The sequence below is a fragment of the Mercenaria mercenaria genome, chromosome 9, assembly GCF_021730395.1.
Source record: "Mercenaria mercenaria strain notata chromosome 9, MADL_Memer_1, whole genome shotgun sequence".
Lineage (NCBI taxonomy): Eukaryota > Metazoa > Mollusca > Bivalvia > Venerida > Veneridae > Mercenaria > Mercenaria mercenaria.
The window spans coordinates 50,883,090-50,898,210 of NC_069369.1; the positions used below are offsets into that span (position 1 = coordinate 50,883,090).

Below are 15,121 nucleotides of genomic sequence, written 5' to 3' on the forward strand. Positions count from 1 at the left end.
ACACCTGGATGCCATGTTTTTTAACAAAAAAGAATTATTAGAAGGACTTTTGCAGAGGGCCACCAAAGGAACATTTCCGTGAAATTATTTTGAAATTGAGTGAGCAGTTTTTGAGGACATTTTTAAAGTTTTTCCTTTTGGTTGCCATGGCAACCAGAATTCTGCATGGGCTACTAAAAAGGGACAACAAAAGAACACTCCTTTGAAGTTCACTGTTTGTCTGAAATTGACACAGTGGTTTAGGAGGCAATGTTCTTTAAAGAAACTGTGGAGGAAGGACAAATGATGGACATCAAATGATCCTAAAATCTCTGAGCTAAACAGAAATCTCTTGAATTTTATTGTTAAGAATCAGAACAAAGCTTCTTTTCACAGCATGATCACAACAGCTGTACTTGGAGTCTTCTGCTAATGTGAGCAGAAAAAAACAACAACAAAAAATAAGCTGAAAAGAAATTTATTATTGGCTTTAACATTAACAATTACGCAAGTGAACACACTGTAATATCAATATAATAATCAGATATGATTAAAAACAAAATTTCCCTCTAAATATCTAAATTTTAACAATTACATTGTATCAGCAGGGCATCTCTAACAAGTTACAACATCAAATGTATTAACAGTATCTACAGCACAGTTTAATGTAGGCCTACCATAATTATGATCATATACCAGTAGTTAATACTATATACCTATGTAAAAATGTCCTCTCCTCCACCCTGCAATATGCCAGGTCCATGGTGGCATTTTTATGGGAGTATGGGGCATATTAATTTTTTGTTCAATGACTTCAGTTCTTACACTTCTTGTTTATCAGAATGGTTAAGATATTAAACAGTTCTTGTGAATTCAGTCACAATGCATTTTTTTTTCATACTATCTTAGAAAATGTTAAAGTAGCATTCTTGGAGAAAAAATCCGGGTACATGAAAACCTGGTTAATATGCAATTACGGTAATATCTAGGGAACAAGCTTTTTACTTTTTTTTTTTATTAAAATCCAGAAAATTGTGTATAAACATGAAAGAACTGACTGTAAGGGGTTTGGTTTAATGGCATATCTTGATATAAAAACTCTTTAAAATTCTTATATCTAACAACAATTATTGTCACAAGTTGAAGGTTTAAACCAGAAGTTAACAAAAGCAAAGAAAATTTTTTAATTACTATTAAAATTCATGTTTTATTTATTCTACTTTTGAAGTACTCAAATAAGAAAAACAAAATTAAAACCCATTACATATATGACTGAAACTTACTTGATGTTTACAACAATTTTTGCTATACAATGTTACTATGTAATTTTCCCAGCATTTCTCTGCAATGAAAACTGGTCCAATATTCCCAGCATCTAGCTTTAAGACAAAATAAGGTTATTTCTTCAGCCTTGTATTAATCATTTGCTTTTTTTTAAATCAGCTTGATCACCACATTAAGGATGTAAAGAACATTGTTTTACTGCCTACAACATTCTAATATATCACTGAATAAAATGTGTTCAATTGTGTCAATTGGTGACCCCTATATTTCTGTGGAGGGCAAGTAGATTTTCATGCCATTCTAGGCTAAATACAGGTAGTCAATAAAACAAATCAGTTCTAAGGTTTGATAGTGATCCTCCATGAACATATGTTGGGTAAGTATGACAAATATAGAGACTAGGCTAACGCTTTGCCTCCCCCACATTCATCATACTGATCCCACTTATTTCTGTGGAGGGCGACTAACAAACCGAATAATTAATATTATTGGATACTACTCAGAATATCTCAAACTAGTCTAGTTTTGTATTTATAAACTAGAGCTGCTTTTGAGAAAAGCGCATGTCTCCCACAACTGCCTAATCATCTGAATAGTTATGTATCTGAGTCAACCATGCATTAATGACTTAGAGTGCAGATACTGGCAATAATGCTGAAGTGCCTGGGCCGATCTGGCTAGTTATCGAACTTGGCCAAGGACTTATTGGCAAACACATTTTGCTCCAGTTTGGTGAAGATTGGATGAGAAATGTGAGAGTGTGGACGAGATTTGTGACAGACAGACAGATGAACACACAGACAGGAGTAAATCATCATGTCTTCAACCACAGTGGTGTGGGACACATAATTATGCTCCAGGCTATATGCAAAGAGCTGGTCAATGTACTCCTTTTATTGACTGAATAACATCACAAAGACCAGGGATCACTTTTCTACAGAACCACTGATGGCCTTGTAGGTGGAATTCTAAAGTAAACTTCAATAACACCTGTACAATTCAATGTATAATATCCATAAATTCATCACAAATGAAATTTTGATCAATTTCCTAAACTACGTAAAAACTGAACACTTACAATCAGAAGCAAACAACATCTATGTATGAATAAAACCATCACGGCTTAACAATACTGTGAAACACTGCTTGCCCAAGCATTGACTACTCTAGCACCAATGATCTCCCTCGACCAATTCATGTGGTGCTTGGATGTTTTTGTCATATTTCCTATAGCTGGATCCCTCCAAACCCTGCATAATTTGAGCATTTTGTTCCTCCCCACTGTGACCTTGAGCAAACAATGTTTTACTGTACATTTTAAATATGATGAAAAAATGCTATACCCAACAATTTCTTGTAATGAATATAGAAAATGAATTATAACAGACTGCAAATGAATAGAAATTAATGCCATAATTTCATTCACTTAAACTCAAACATTTCAGGATGCAACCAATTAAAGTAAAATGCTATGAAATCAATAACATGTTCAAACAATGAATATAGAAAATGAATTATTACATACTGCAAATAGAAAGGAAACTAATGCCATAATTTCATTCACTAAGATTCAGACAGTTTTAGGAAACAACCAAATAAAGTAAAATTTATGAAATCAATCATTTAGCCAAAATGAGGTATTCTGTGAAGACACATTTAAACTTGTGAATTTCAAACTTATAAATTCCAAATTTCAAACATATAATTTTGCTCCTACAGTGGTCTGTCTATGGTAATAGAGTGTGTAATATGCCATGACCTTGACCTTTGATCTAATGAGCCCATAGACAATATGGGTTTATAAACAATAGTGGTTATCTGCTGACCACAAACAATTAACCTATTAAGTTTGCCTACTGTATGCCAAATTGCCTACTGTATGCTGAAACACTTTCTCTCAATGTCACTTTGATTTTTTGCCTTTGACCTTTTAATACCAAAAGCAATAAGGTTCATCTAGAGACCATAAACAATCATCCTACGATGTTTGATTAATGTAGGCCCAAGCATTTTCTAGTTATTGATTGGAAACCATTTACAGATTTCTGGTCACTGTGGCCTTGACCTACTGACCTAAAAAAAAACAACAGGGGTTATCTGGCGACCACAAATAATGTTACTCCAGCCATTGATTTGGTACAATTTTTAGCCTCTAGGTCACTTTGACCTTGACCCTTGACCTACTGATTCTAATAGAAGTTTGGTCATTTAGTGACCACAGCCAATTACCCTATGAAGTTTGACTACAGTAAGTCGAAGTATTCACTTCTTATTAGTCAGAAACCATTTTCAGTCTTAAGGTCAAGGTCACCTTGACCTTTGACCAACTTTCCACAAAACTGTGGTCATCAAGTGACCACACACAATCGATGACTAGTGTAGACCCATGCATTCTCCAGTTCTTGATTTGACACCCCTTTCAATCTCAAAAACAATAAGGTTGTATACTGACCACAGGCAGTCATCCTATGAAATTTGACCACTCAGGCCAAAATATTCACCAATTATTGATTTGAAATGAAAGTGCCTATTAACAGGCTGACTGACCGGGCCAACCAAAATGGACAAAACAGTATATCCACTTTTCTCTGAAGGCGGAATAATAATGAAATAAATGGAAATTTATTTGTTCCTTTAATGAAGAATATTAATCTCCCGTGAAATTATTTCACAGTATCATAATGGTACAGCCTGTACTAATTAATTCATATTTAACCTAACCCTGCTAAATTTCTGAAATGAACTGGTCCATCTTTCAATCTGGACAGTACCATTAACTGTCCAAAGGGGTGCTTACCAAAAAGATACTGACTGAATGGTGAACAGTGCAGATCATGATCAGACTGCATGGATGTGCAGGCTGATCATGATCTACACTGGTCGCAAAGGCAGACTCAGTCGTGCCCAGCATGATAAGGGTTAAGTCTGTGGTCCACAGGCTGCATGAATTGATTAGACAAAAACATTTCAATTCTTCAGGGATAAATCTATAAAGAAACTAAACATTCTTGAGGACACTGTGAAATCCTAAAACACTTTAATTTGAAGAAAGGCAGAATGTAGAAATTGTGATCAAAACTTGCGAATTTGTTAATTAATAACCACTCTCTTAAATTCAGTATGAAATTATGAATGTGAATAAAGTAAAAATTCAAGCTTTAACATTTTTGCTTGATTATTATTTAAAACAAGAGGACCATGATGGTCCTGAATCGCTCACCTATCCCCACATGACCCAGTGCTGAACTGAGTATGACGTCGTTATTTCTATCATTTGACATAGTGACCTAGTTTTTGAGCACATATGACCTAGATATCATCAAGATAAAAAATTCTGACCAATTTTCATGAAGATCCATTCAAAAATATGGCCTCTAGAGAGGTCACAAGGTTTTTCTATTATTTGACCTAATGACCTCGTTTTTGAAGGCACGTGACCCACTTTTAAACTTGACCTAGATATCATCAAGGTGAACATTCTCACCAATTTTCATGAAGATCTCATGAAAAATATGGCCTCTAGAGAGGTCACAAGGTTTTTCTATTTTTCGACCTACTGACCTAGTTTTTAACCGCACATGACCCAGTTTCGAACTTGACCTAGATATCATCAAGCTGAACATTCTCACTAATTTTCATGAAGATCCATTGAGAAATATGGCCTCTAGAGAGGTCACAAGGTTTTTCTATTTTTAGACCTACTGACCTAGTTTTTGACCCAACGTGACCCAGTTTCGAACTTGACCTAGATATCATCAAGGTGAACATTCTGATCAATTTTCATGAAGATCCATTGAAAAATATGGCCTCTAGAGAGGTCACAAGGTTTTTCTATTTTTAGACCTACTGACCTAGTTTTTGACTGCACGTGACCCTGTTTCGAACTTGACCTAGATATCATCAAGGTGAACATTCTGATCAATTTTCATGAAGATCCATTGAGAAATATGGCCTCTAGAGAGGTCACAAGGTTTTTCTATTTTTAGACCTACTGACCTAGTTTTTGACCCCACATGACCCAGTTTCGAACTTGACCTAGATATCATCAAGGTGAACATTCTGACCAATATTCATGAAGATCTCATGAAAAATATGGCCTCTAGAGAAGTCACAATGTTTTTCTATTTTTAGATCTACTGACCTAGTTTTTAATCCCACGTGACCCAGTTTCAAACCTGACCTAGATATCATCAAGATGAACATTCTGACCAATTTTCATGAAGATCCTTTGAGAAATATGGCCTCTATAGAGGTCACAAGGTTTTTCTATTTTTAGACCTAATGACCTAGTTTTTGACCCAACATGACCCAGTTTCGAACTTGACCTAGATATCATCAAGGTGAACATTCTGACCAATATTCATGAAGATCTCATGAAAAATATGGCCTCTAGAGAGGTCACAAGGTTTTTTCTATTTTTAGACCTACTGACCTAGTTTTTGACCCCATGTGACCCAGTTTCGAACTTGACCTAGATATCATCAAGGTGAACGTTCTGACCAATTTTCATGAAGATCTTATGAAATATATGGCCTCTAGAGAGGTCACAAGGTTTTTCTATTTTCAGACCTACTGACCTAGTTTTTGACGGCACGTGACCCAGTTTCGAACTTGACCTAGATATCATCAAGATGAACATTCTGACCAACTTTCATAAAGATCCCACAAAAAGTGTGACCTCTAGAGTGGTCACAAGGAAAAGTTTACGGACGAACGCACAGACGGACGCACGGACGACGGACGCTGTGTGATCACAAAAGCTCACCTTGTCACTATGTGATAGGTGAGCTAAAAAATACTCAAGCAACAGTGTGTGGTCCCTTTTATGAATGAACAACAGTTTAATTCAACAAATTTTAGTTCTGTCATCACAAAGCCATAGCATATAAAACATTGCAAGGGATGTAACTCTTGCACAAAATATAATACTGAAGGCAACAGAGTTCTAGCAGAAATAAGTTATCCAAGCAAAAAAAAATGATTTTAATGCAATTTGTAAAATACAAACACTTCCACTTGTCTGTATTATTGAACAACATTCATTTGTATTATCTTACTGCTAAGTCGTTTAATTTCATGGGTGTGAACTTTTGTGATTTTGAACAAAATGGCTATTTTGTGCAACATAAATTATTGGATTTCATCTTTTGATGATAAAATGAATGGGAAATATCAGTTGGGACTTAATTTCATGTAAAGACATAAACATGAAATCCAAGAAATTTAGCCCCCCCCCCCCCACCCCTTGCAAATATTAAAGATTTCATAGTATGTCATTACCGAAAACTGAGAAGAAAAATTAAAAATAAACAAGAGCTGTCTGTAACACAGCATGCTCAACTGCTCAACTTTACTCAGAGCTTGACTCTCAATAAGAGCTTTGCTGGTAAAAACTTTAGAAAACTTCAAACAAAAAATTCTGAATTAAAAAGGGGCATAACTCTGTCAAAATTCAAATCAGAGTTATGGGGATTGTTTCTCATAGTGTAGAATTTGATAGTAAATAACTATTTTAAGTTTCAAGTCAATAGCTTTGACAGTAAAAGAGATATTATCAAAAACTTTAACAAAAAAATTCTAAGTTAAAAAGGGACATAACTCTGTTACAATTCAAATCAGAGTTATGGTGTTTGTTTGTCCTGGTGTAGACTTTGATAGTAAATGAGTTTAAGTTTCAAGTTAATAGCTTTGATAGTAACAGAGATATTTGACTTTATCAAAACTTCAACCAACGACGATGGCGACACCGAACGCCAGGGCGAGTGCAATAGCTCTACTTTTTCTTTGAAAAGTCGAGTTAAAAAGGGAACTCTTTTGAAGTACTCTACAAGTGTATAGCAAACTACCTGAGAAAGTTGTCACTGGAATGCATAAGAATGAGAAAGTGTATTTTCTCAGTGCTTTAATAACCACATTAAATTGTAACTGTGGTTGGCAGGGCAGCTTCAGTAAATCTGTTACCACATACTGCTTGGACAGTACAAAACAGTAAAATAAAGACATATTAGGTATTAAGTATAAATATATTGATATGTTGTGAAATCAGGTCATGTTAGTAAGAGGGGAAACATAAAAGGTGCTGTCGCTCAAATATTCAACAGCCCTGTTACTAAAGAATGTATAAAAAAGTTGAAAAAGGGGCATAATTCTGTAAAAATGCAAAATAGAGTTTTGGAATCTGTACAATGCATGTCAATTCATCACAGTAAATAAGTGTGTGAAGTTTAATTCTATTCCAACAATTGGTTACTGAGATACTAGCATACATAGAAAAAATTAACCAAATCGGGATGCCGGCGCTGATGCGGACACTCTTGCATGGGTGAGTGTAACAGAGCTACCTATTCTTTAAGGAAGTGGCTATTCCTACGGTCCCGTAAGAATAGCCTCACAGGCTATTCCTACGGCTCTCCCGTAAGAATAGTGAAATAGCCCGCAGGTGGCTATTCCTACGGCTCTAAAGACAGTTTTGTATGTCCATCTTGAACTGTATGCATTGTACTGAATTAATTCAAATGGTATATTTTCACATGTTTACTTTTCAGTATCACATCGAGAGAGAACTTTGCATGTCAATTTTCAAGAAAAAATAGTTATATATAAGGTGGTTTTGAAACGAAAAACGTATACTGGTGTTGATTTCGCCAGATTCTACTGTATACGCAGAAATTTTAAGTGACAGGCAAATCAAAATATAAAATTTAAAGTGATGATTTTTTTAAAGAATCATTTTAAGCTTTTATTCACGAAAACGTTGAGGGTGTTGATTTGGACAGAATTTATATGCGAAGAAATCTCAAGTGAAAGGCAAAATCAAGACATAAAAACTAAAGTGTTGAATACTTTTAAAAATCCCTTTAAGCTTTTATTAAGAATATATTTCTACGTGTGCACTATTTTTTCTTGAAAATTGACATGCAAAGTTCTCTCTCGATGTGATACTGAAAAGTAAACATGTGAAAATATACCAGTTGAATTAATTCAGTACAATGCAATACAAGGTGGACATACAAAACTGTCTTTAGAGCCGTAGGAATAGCCACCTGCGGGATATTTCACTATTCTTACGGAAGAGCCGTAGGAATAGCCACTTCCATTCTTTAAATAGTCAAGCTAATAAAGTTATCATCACATTTTGCTTCCTTTTCTATAATATTGTTATGTCATGTACAGAAGGCTAGCCAGTACTAACTTCTTTAACAACAGTAACACTTACACAAGTCTCAAAAACTGAAGGATAAATGTCTTAAAATTCCGTCAAAGGTCTCTTAATCAACAGTCCTTACTTAAAGGTCCATTACTAAGGGAAAGTGAGTTGGCAATTTTTTTTTATTGCCAGTGCATAGACTTCTGCAAGACACTAAATAATGAAGATTGGCAGGTCAAAATTTACAGCAGGTCTTTGGAACTCAAAGAAATGTATGTGTGTTATGTTGAAATTTCAATGAATTGACAGAATGACCCCCCAGGTCTTTTTAACTTTCTTCATACTTCATAGAAAAATAATTGTACATATACTGCGATTTATTTCGAATTTCTACATATCAACTTTCATTTTCCAATAAAATGAAATAGTTTCTGTGCTTTTTAAAAGAAATTAAAATGTTCACTTTCCTTAGTATTGGACCTTTAAGGTAATGGACCCGTAATAGTGTTCAATTCCTACCATAAACCTACCCTGAATAATTTTTCAGGAGATTGTAGGTTCAAGCCCCACTAGGACCAAACTTTTTTTTCTTTATATTTCTTTTTTCTAGTAAGTTAAACTGTTTTTGTAAGACTTATTATTGATTTAATGTAAAAAAGCCAAATTTTTTTATTTGATAGGTCATTTCTTGCTGTTTAAAGTGAATTTTATCTCTAATACAGAAGGGTGCAGGGTTAGACATTTTTGAAAATACTGAGTTACACACTATAAAAGTTCCTTTTTTTTTGCCTTTACTCTTTAGTTTACATATTGTGGAAGAAATGTAGGTAGATTTTACTTATGCCCCATGGTTATTTTTAAATGTAGAGACCAAAATTTAAAATGGTCTCACAGGACTCGGCCATAATTTTCCTTTGTTGGAGCTAAATTTCTGTCCGATTAAATCCTATTACTTGCGGCTCCTCAGAAAAATATTCTCGACAGTTTTATTTTGTGTTTTATAATTGTTAACCAATACTTTGTGGTTTCTTTTATCAAAATTATTGGTATCATGAATTCTCTGCAGTTGTTTTGTACAGTGGTTATCACTTTCAAATTTGTCTATGAGCTTGAGAAAATATAATAAATTATACAAAATTTTGAAAAAACGACACGGTAAATGTTGTTTAATAATTGCAACACAGTGCGAAACATAATGTTAATTTTAAGACTGTATCAAGTTAATGCAACTTTTCAAACATTACTATTACAGGTCCACTACCTTAGTGAACAAATTATGTAAGCATAGTCTATAATTATCTCCTCTTGAAGTTAGACTCATTAGAAGAAAGACTAATGATTTTATCGCATATTGATAAAAAGATCAATATAAAAGACTCATGAAGAAACATTTTTTAACTGTAAAAACAAATTTTAAAGAAAAATTCACACTAAATAAAACACTAAACTGTACAAACATTGCAACTATTATCACTGTCAAATTGAAAACACTGACAAAGCACAGATAAATATGCAGTTTTAAGAGAATGAAAAAACAGTTTTAAAAGTACAATGTGTATATCTAAATTCAGTCACAGTCTGTTTAGCTAACATTCAGTTTTCGCCGTTTACTTCGGCTGTATCTTCTTTGGTTGAAAGATTCCGTGGAGATTGTACTGGAAAAAAAAAAGAAAAATTATTTTAATCTAAATTTTGTAGAATTTCTTTGGTTTAAAACAGTTTCGATGTTATTATTTACAAATTTACACGCATATAAAAGTGAAAAAGCGTTAAGCAATTGATACACAGAAAGCAAACCAAAGATAAAAGCGCATTCGTGAAAAAGAGCGTTTTTTTTTTTGAAGCTCGGTACTGTAATTCTCTAAAAGCAATCTTTCAAGTAAGGAAGCTACAACACAATGTACACTATATTTCTTGAGTGCAGATAGTAGCATGAATAATTCAATTTTTTTACGTCCAATTCAACAATGATATATATAACAAGAGCTGTCAGTGGACAGCGTGCTTGACTATTCTCAGTGCTTGATAGTATAATATAAGCTATGAGTAAAACTATAATGATACAATAAGCATATTCTAAGTCGAAACTGGGGTCATGATGGTAAACAAGTATGCAAAATATCAAAGCAATATCTCAATGGACTTTGAAAATATTTGGGGTGGTACGCAAACTTTAACATTTATTTCAAGTCGAAAAGGGGCCATAATTCAGTCAAAATGCTTGAAAGAGTTGCCTCTTCCTTTTTACAGAGTGGGGTCATGATGGTAAACAAGTATGAAAAATATAAAAGCAATATCTCAAGGACTTTGAAAATATTTGGGGTGGTACGCAAACTTTAACATTTATTCTAAGTCGAAAGGGGCCATAATTCAGTCAAAATGCTTGATAGAGTTGCCTCCTCCTTTTTACAGACTGGGGTCATGATGATAAACAAGTATGCAAAATATCAAAGCAATATCTCAATGGACTTTGAAAATATTTGGGGTGGTACGCAAACTTTAAAATTTGTGTGACGCTCACGCCGACGCTGGGGTGAGTAGGATAGCTCCCCTATTCTTTGAATAATCGAGCTAAAAACACAAAACAAAAATAGAACAATAATTTTCATATCCAATCTTGATATGAAATTAATTCAATAAACTATTACAAGCTCTGCTATGTATACCTTTCAAATTTTCTTTCTCATTACTTTAGTATACACATCTAAATTACTCAGGGAGTCACTCTCAAGGCTGTTTCAAAGAAAAAAACCAAAAAAACTGGTCTAAAAAATTATGTTAGGGATTTATCTGCATTCTCCTGACAAGTCTCTAAACTTATGTTGATACTGTGATGTTCAACTGGTGGCAAGTCACTTAAAATTTCATAAATGGATTAATCAGTACATACATATACAAGAACATCTCAAACATCAAAATGCAATTTGTCCCTCCTAATAGCAATGAAATAATGTGTTGACCCAAATACAACATACTCATTAACCAAATCAAATGCAAATTGACTAGAAATATATTTATATGTTATATAAATACACAGTTATGATGTTTAAGTGCTGCAAACAAACAATTCTATAAAATATATTAATAGTGTATCTATTAAAAATCAAGAAATGTAAGCCTTATGCTGGTTAACAAAAATTTTAATAACAATTATAAAACTGGTTTTATTACAAAGGTGTGAAGCAATTGTTAGCAGAAATTTTGAATACTTTTTAGTCAGCAGTTTCTCTAAAAATATATCTCATCTCATAATGATTAACAAAATTAATCATGATTCTGCTTTTAGCAAAGACATACCTAGCAAACAATATATTTTGGGTGTTCACAGGCCTTACATTTGCCCAATATCTGTCGAAAATAGTGCTGTACAATCATTGGCCTTGAATTTGTCTGATGTCTTAGTCCAGATGGTGTTAAATATAATCTTATGCCTTGAATATGACTGTGGGAGTTCTATACAGCATAGTTTTTAACATGTAAAACAATCCCTGGCCTTGAATTTTTCCAATTTCTACCTAGAAGGTTGTTAACCATCAAAGGCCTTGAATTTGCCTGATTTCTATTTCTATCTAGAATGGTGCTAGTGCTTAACAATCACTGGCCTAGAATTTGTGTGATTTCTATCTAGAATTATAGTGGTTTACAATCATCGGCCTTGAATTTGCCAGAGTTTTATCCATAAGTGTTTACAGATATCATGTAAAACAATCACTGGTCCTGAAATTTTACCAGGACGTTTATGACTCAAATACCTTGGATTGCATGATTTCTACCCAGAAGGTTGTTTATCAGTCATAAAGGGTGTTAAAACTGTCACTGGTCTGGAGTTTGTCTGATCTGTATCTTATATGGGTATTAAACGATCACTGGTTTTGAAACTGCGTGACTGTTATTTTAAAGGGTGTTAAAAATCATTGCACTAGAGTTTGCTTGATTTCTGTCTAGAAGGATGTTTATCAATAACTGGCCTTGAATTTGCACGATTTCTACCTAAAAACAGCTGTATGTACCAAAATGGGCACCAGTTATAGTTGAAAACAGGCCAAGATTCAGGGCAAAGTTGCCTCCAGTTAGCTGAGGTCAAAAGAATAATATTTTCTCAAAATTTAGACAAAAAATGTTTTCTCAAAATTTAGACCTAAAAATACACCAGAGACTACCATTTCATATCTGTATTTCATATTTCAAAAATTTCCAGGGGGAGACCCCCTGACCCCTATAACATGAGCGAAGGACCCCCTTCCCATACCTAACCCACTCAGCACTATGCGCCTTGCTGGTGACGCCTTCTCTTAACTGGTGCCTGCCCCCAACCCCCAAATATTTCTGGATCCGGGCTTGTTACACATGCTAAAACCCAGGGATTGGACCTAAAAGTATTAATTACCTATTATCTTGAAATAAGTTGCACAGACAAAAAGTCTTTGTCATAAATGACTCAATATATCCATGCCTTCAGAATACAAAAAATTGTCTTTGGTTTATGTAGCTATGTGCAAGAAATACTGAGAAAAAATAACATTCTTTTGATTTTTGGCATCTTTAAACAATATCAAAAGCCATTATGAGTAAAATATATCTTTGGCAAAGTTGTAAAACATATAAATGACACATTATATAAAGTGCTTATAATAAATACATAATCTATTATATAAATACTACATATCTCGTATTAAATAATTAAATACAATCTATAAATTAAAACATCTAAAATTCAATAAATACATGCAAAAAAACATGAATAACAATGAGAGAATAATATTTTTTATGAGGTATGAATGTTTTCTCTATAATATAGCATCAGTTTTTGACAGCACCAACTTACATTGTATAAACTACTATAGGCCAACATATACAATATTGTACAAACTTTACTACAATTGTTCAAAATTACATATTCACATGCAAGCACAGCGACTATGGTATTGTTACCATTGTACAACTTTCTGAAGTGAAATGAGAACAATAATTTAAAATAAAAACACTACAGTACTGTTTAAACCACAAAATCCATAACTGCTACAGTGATTTTCATGAATTTCAGCTTACTAAATACTTTTAATTGAGCCGTACCATGAGAAAACCAACATAGTGCGTTTGCGACCAGCATGGATCCAGACCAGCCTGCGCATCCACACAGTCTGGTCAGGATCCATGCTGTTCACTTTCAAAGCCTATTGCAATTAGAGGACCTGTTAGCGAACAGCATGGATCCTGACCAGACTGCACGGATGCGCAGGCTGGTCTGGATTCATGCTGGTCGCAAAGCCACTATGTTGGTTTTCTCATGGCACGGCTCATAAAAAAAATTATGTTATTCAATCATTCTAATGATCTCAACAGGTGGTTGATTCTACATTTACAAACCTTTCAATTTGTAAAAGCACAGTCATGACTCCCAAAACTTCTTCATGGAAATGTTGCTTTTACCCCAATTAAAATATGCTGAATGTTCTGATTAAACAAAACATGAACTCAAATTGAATTGTTTGTGTCTAAAATTGCTGAAATGTCAAATGCAAAACACCTCTTTGAAGGACAAGATAAATGGGAATCAATATATTTTAAAAATTTAAAAAGTTCCTATCAGAGTTCCTTAGAAAGTGATGTATCGTTATGAATGATTTTATCCTTTATCAAAATTTCAAAAATTATAATACTGAAAACATTCATGGATCAAACAGTGCAAAGTGTAGTGAGTAAGCTATGCTGCAGGAAAACAAATTTTCAATTTCAACATGATTCAACTGAAAACAGGTTTTGTATTATGACCCAGAATCCACCATGCTAACTGGATTCAACTATCAACTTTATCTCTTGTATGCTTAACAAAACAAGCAGTAGTCATTTATCTCTATTATGTCTGGGCGTACCAGATGTTTAAAGCACTGGTATTGGCAATAGGGGTAAAACGACCTCAGGGGTGGGGGTGCGGTCATGGCTGTTTGTTACAATAAGGCTGTAAATATTATCATTGTTCATTTATGATATTGTTGTTATTTTTTATTATTATGTACAACGCCATTGAAAATATCATTTATAAAAAAGGCTTTTAATCAAATTGTTCAGTTTCAGTTTTGTGATTGCATATGTCATGTTTTGTTATTTTCCTACATATCTGCGATGTGTCACATGTTTAATTGTAAAGCGCCTTTGAACGTATATTACATATGAAAAGGGCGCTCAACAAATCTGGTATAATAATAATAATAATAATTTTATGTATAATGAAACTAAAGCCATAGTCATTTATCTCTTGTATGTATAACGAAACAAGCCGTAGTCATTTATCTCTTGTATGTATAACGAAACAAGCCGTAGTAATTTTATCTCTTATATGTATAACGAAACAAGCCGTAATCATTTATATCTTGTATGTATAATGAAACAAGCCGTAGTCATTTATCTCTTGTATGTATAACGAAACAAGCCGTAGTCATTTTATCTCTTATATGTATAACGAAACAAGCCGTAGTCATTTTATCTCTTGTATGTATAACGAAACAAGCCGTAGTCATTTATCTCTTGTATGTATAACGAAACAAGCCGTAGTCATTTTATCTCTTATATGTATAACGAAACAAGCCGTAGTCATTTATCTCTTGTATGTATAACGAAACAAGCCGTAGTCATTTATCTCTTGTACGCATAACAAAATAAACTGGAGTCATTTATCTCATGTATGTATAACGAAACAAGCCGTAGTCATTT

The 15,121-nt window shown here is 33.7% G+C and overlaps 1 protein-coding gene across 3 annotated transcripts in view; it reads right to left on the reverse strand.

Moving 5' to 3' along the window:
- The window catches only part of LOC123547111 (nicotinamide/nicotinic acid mononucleotide adenylyltransferase 1-like), an 81,263-nt gene that overhangs the window by 17,281 nt on the left and 48,861 nt on the right, over positions 1–15,121 (reverse strand). The window contains exon 10 of one of the 3 annotated variants that reach the window (XM_045333928.2): positions 9,201–10,065. The exons of the other annotated variants lie outside the window; for them this stretch is intronic. Coding sequence (XP_045189863.2) covers positions 10,018–10,065 — 48 coding nt within the window. The 3' untranslated portion in view covers positions 9,201–10,017. Of the gene's footprint in view, positions 1–9,200; positions 10,066–15,121 lie in introns of those variants that run through there. 3 annotated transcript variants of the gene reach the window in all.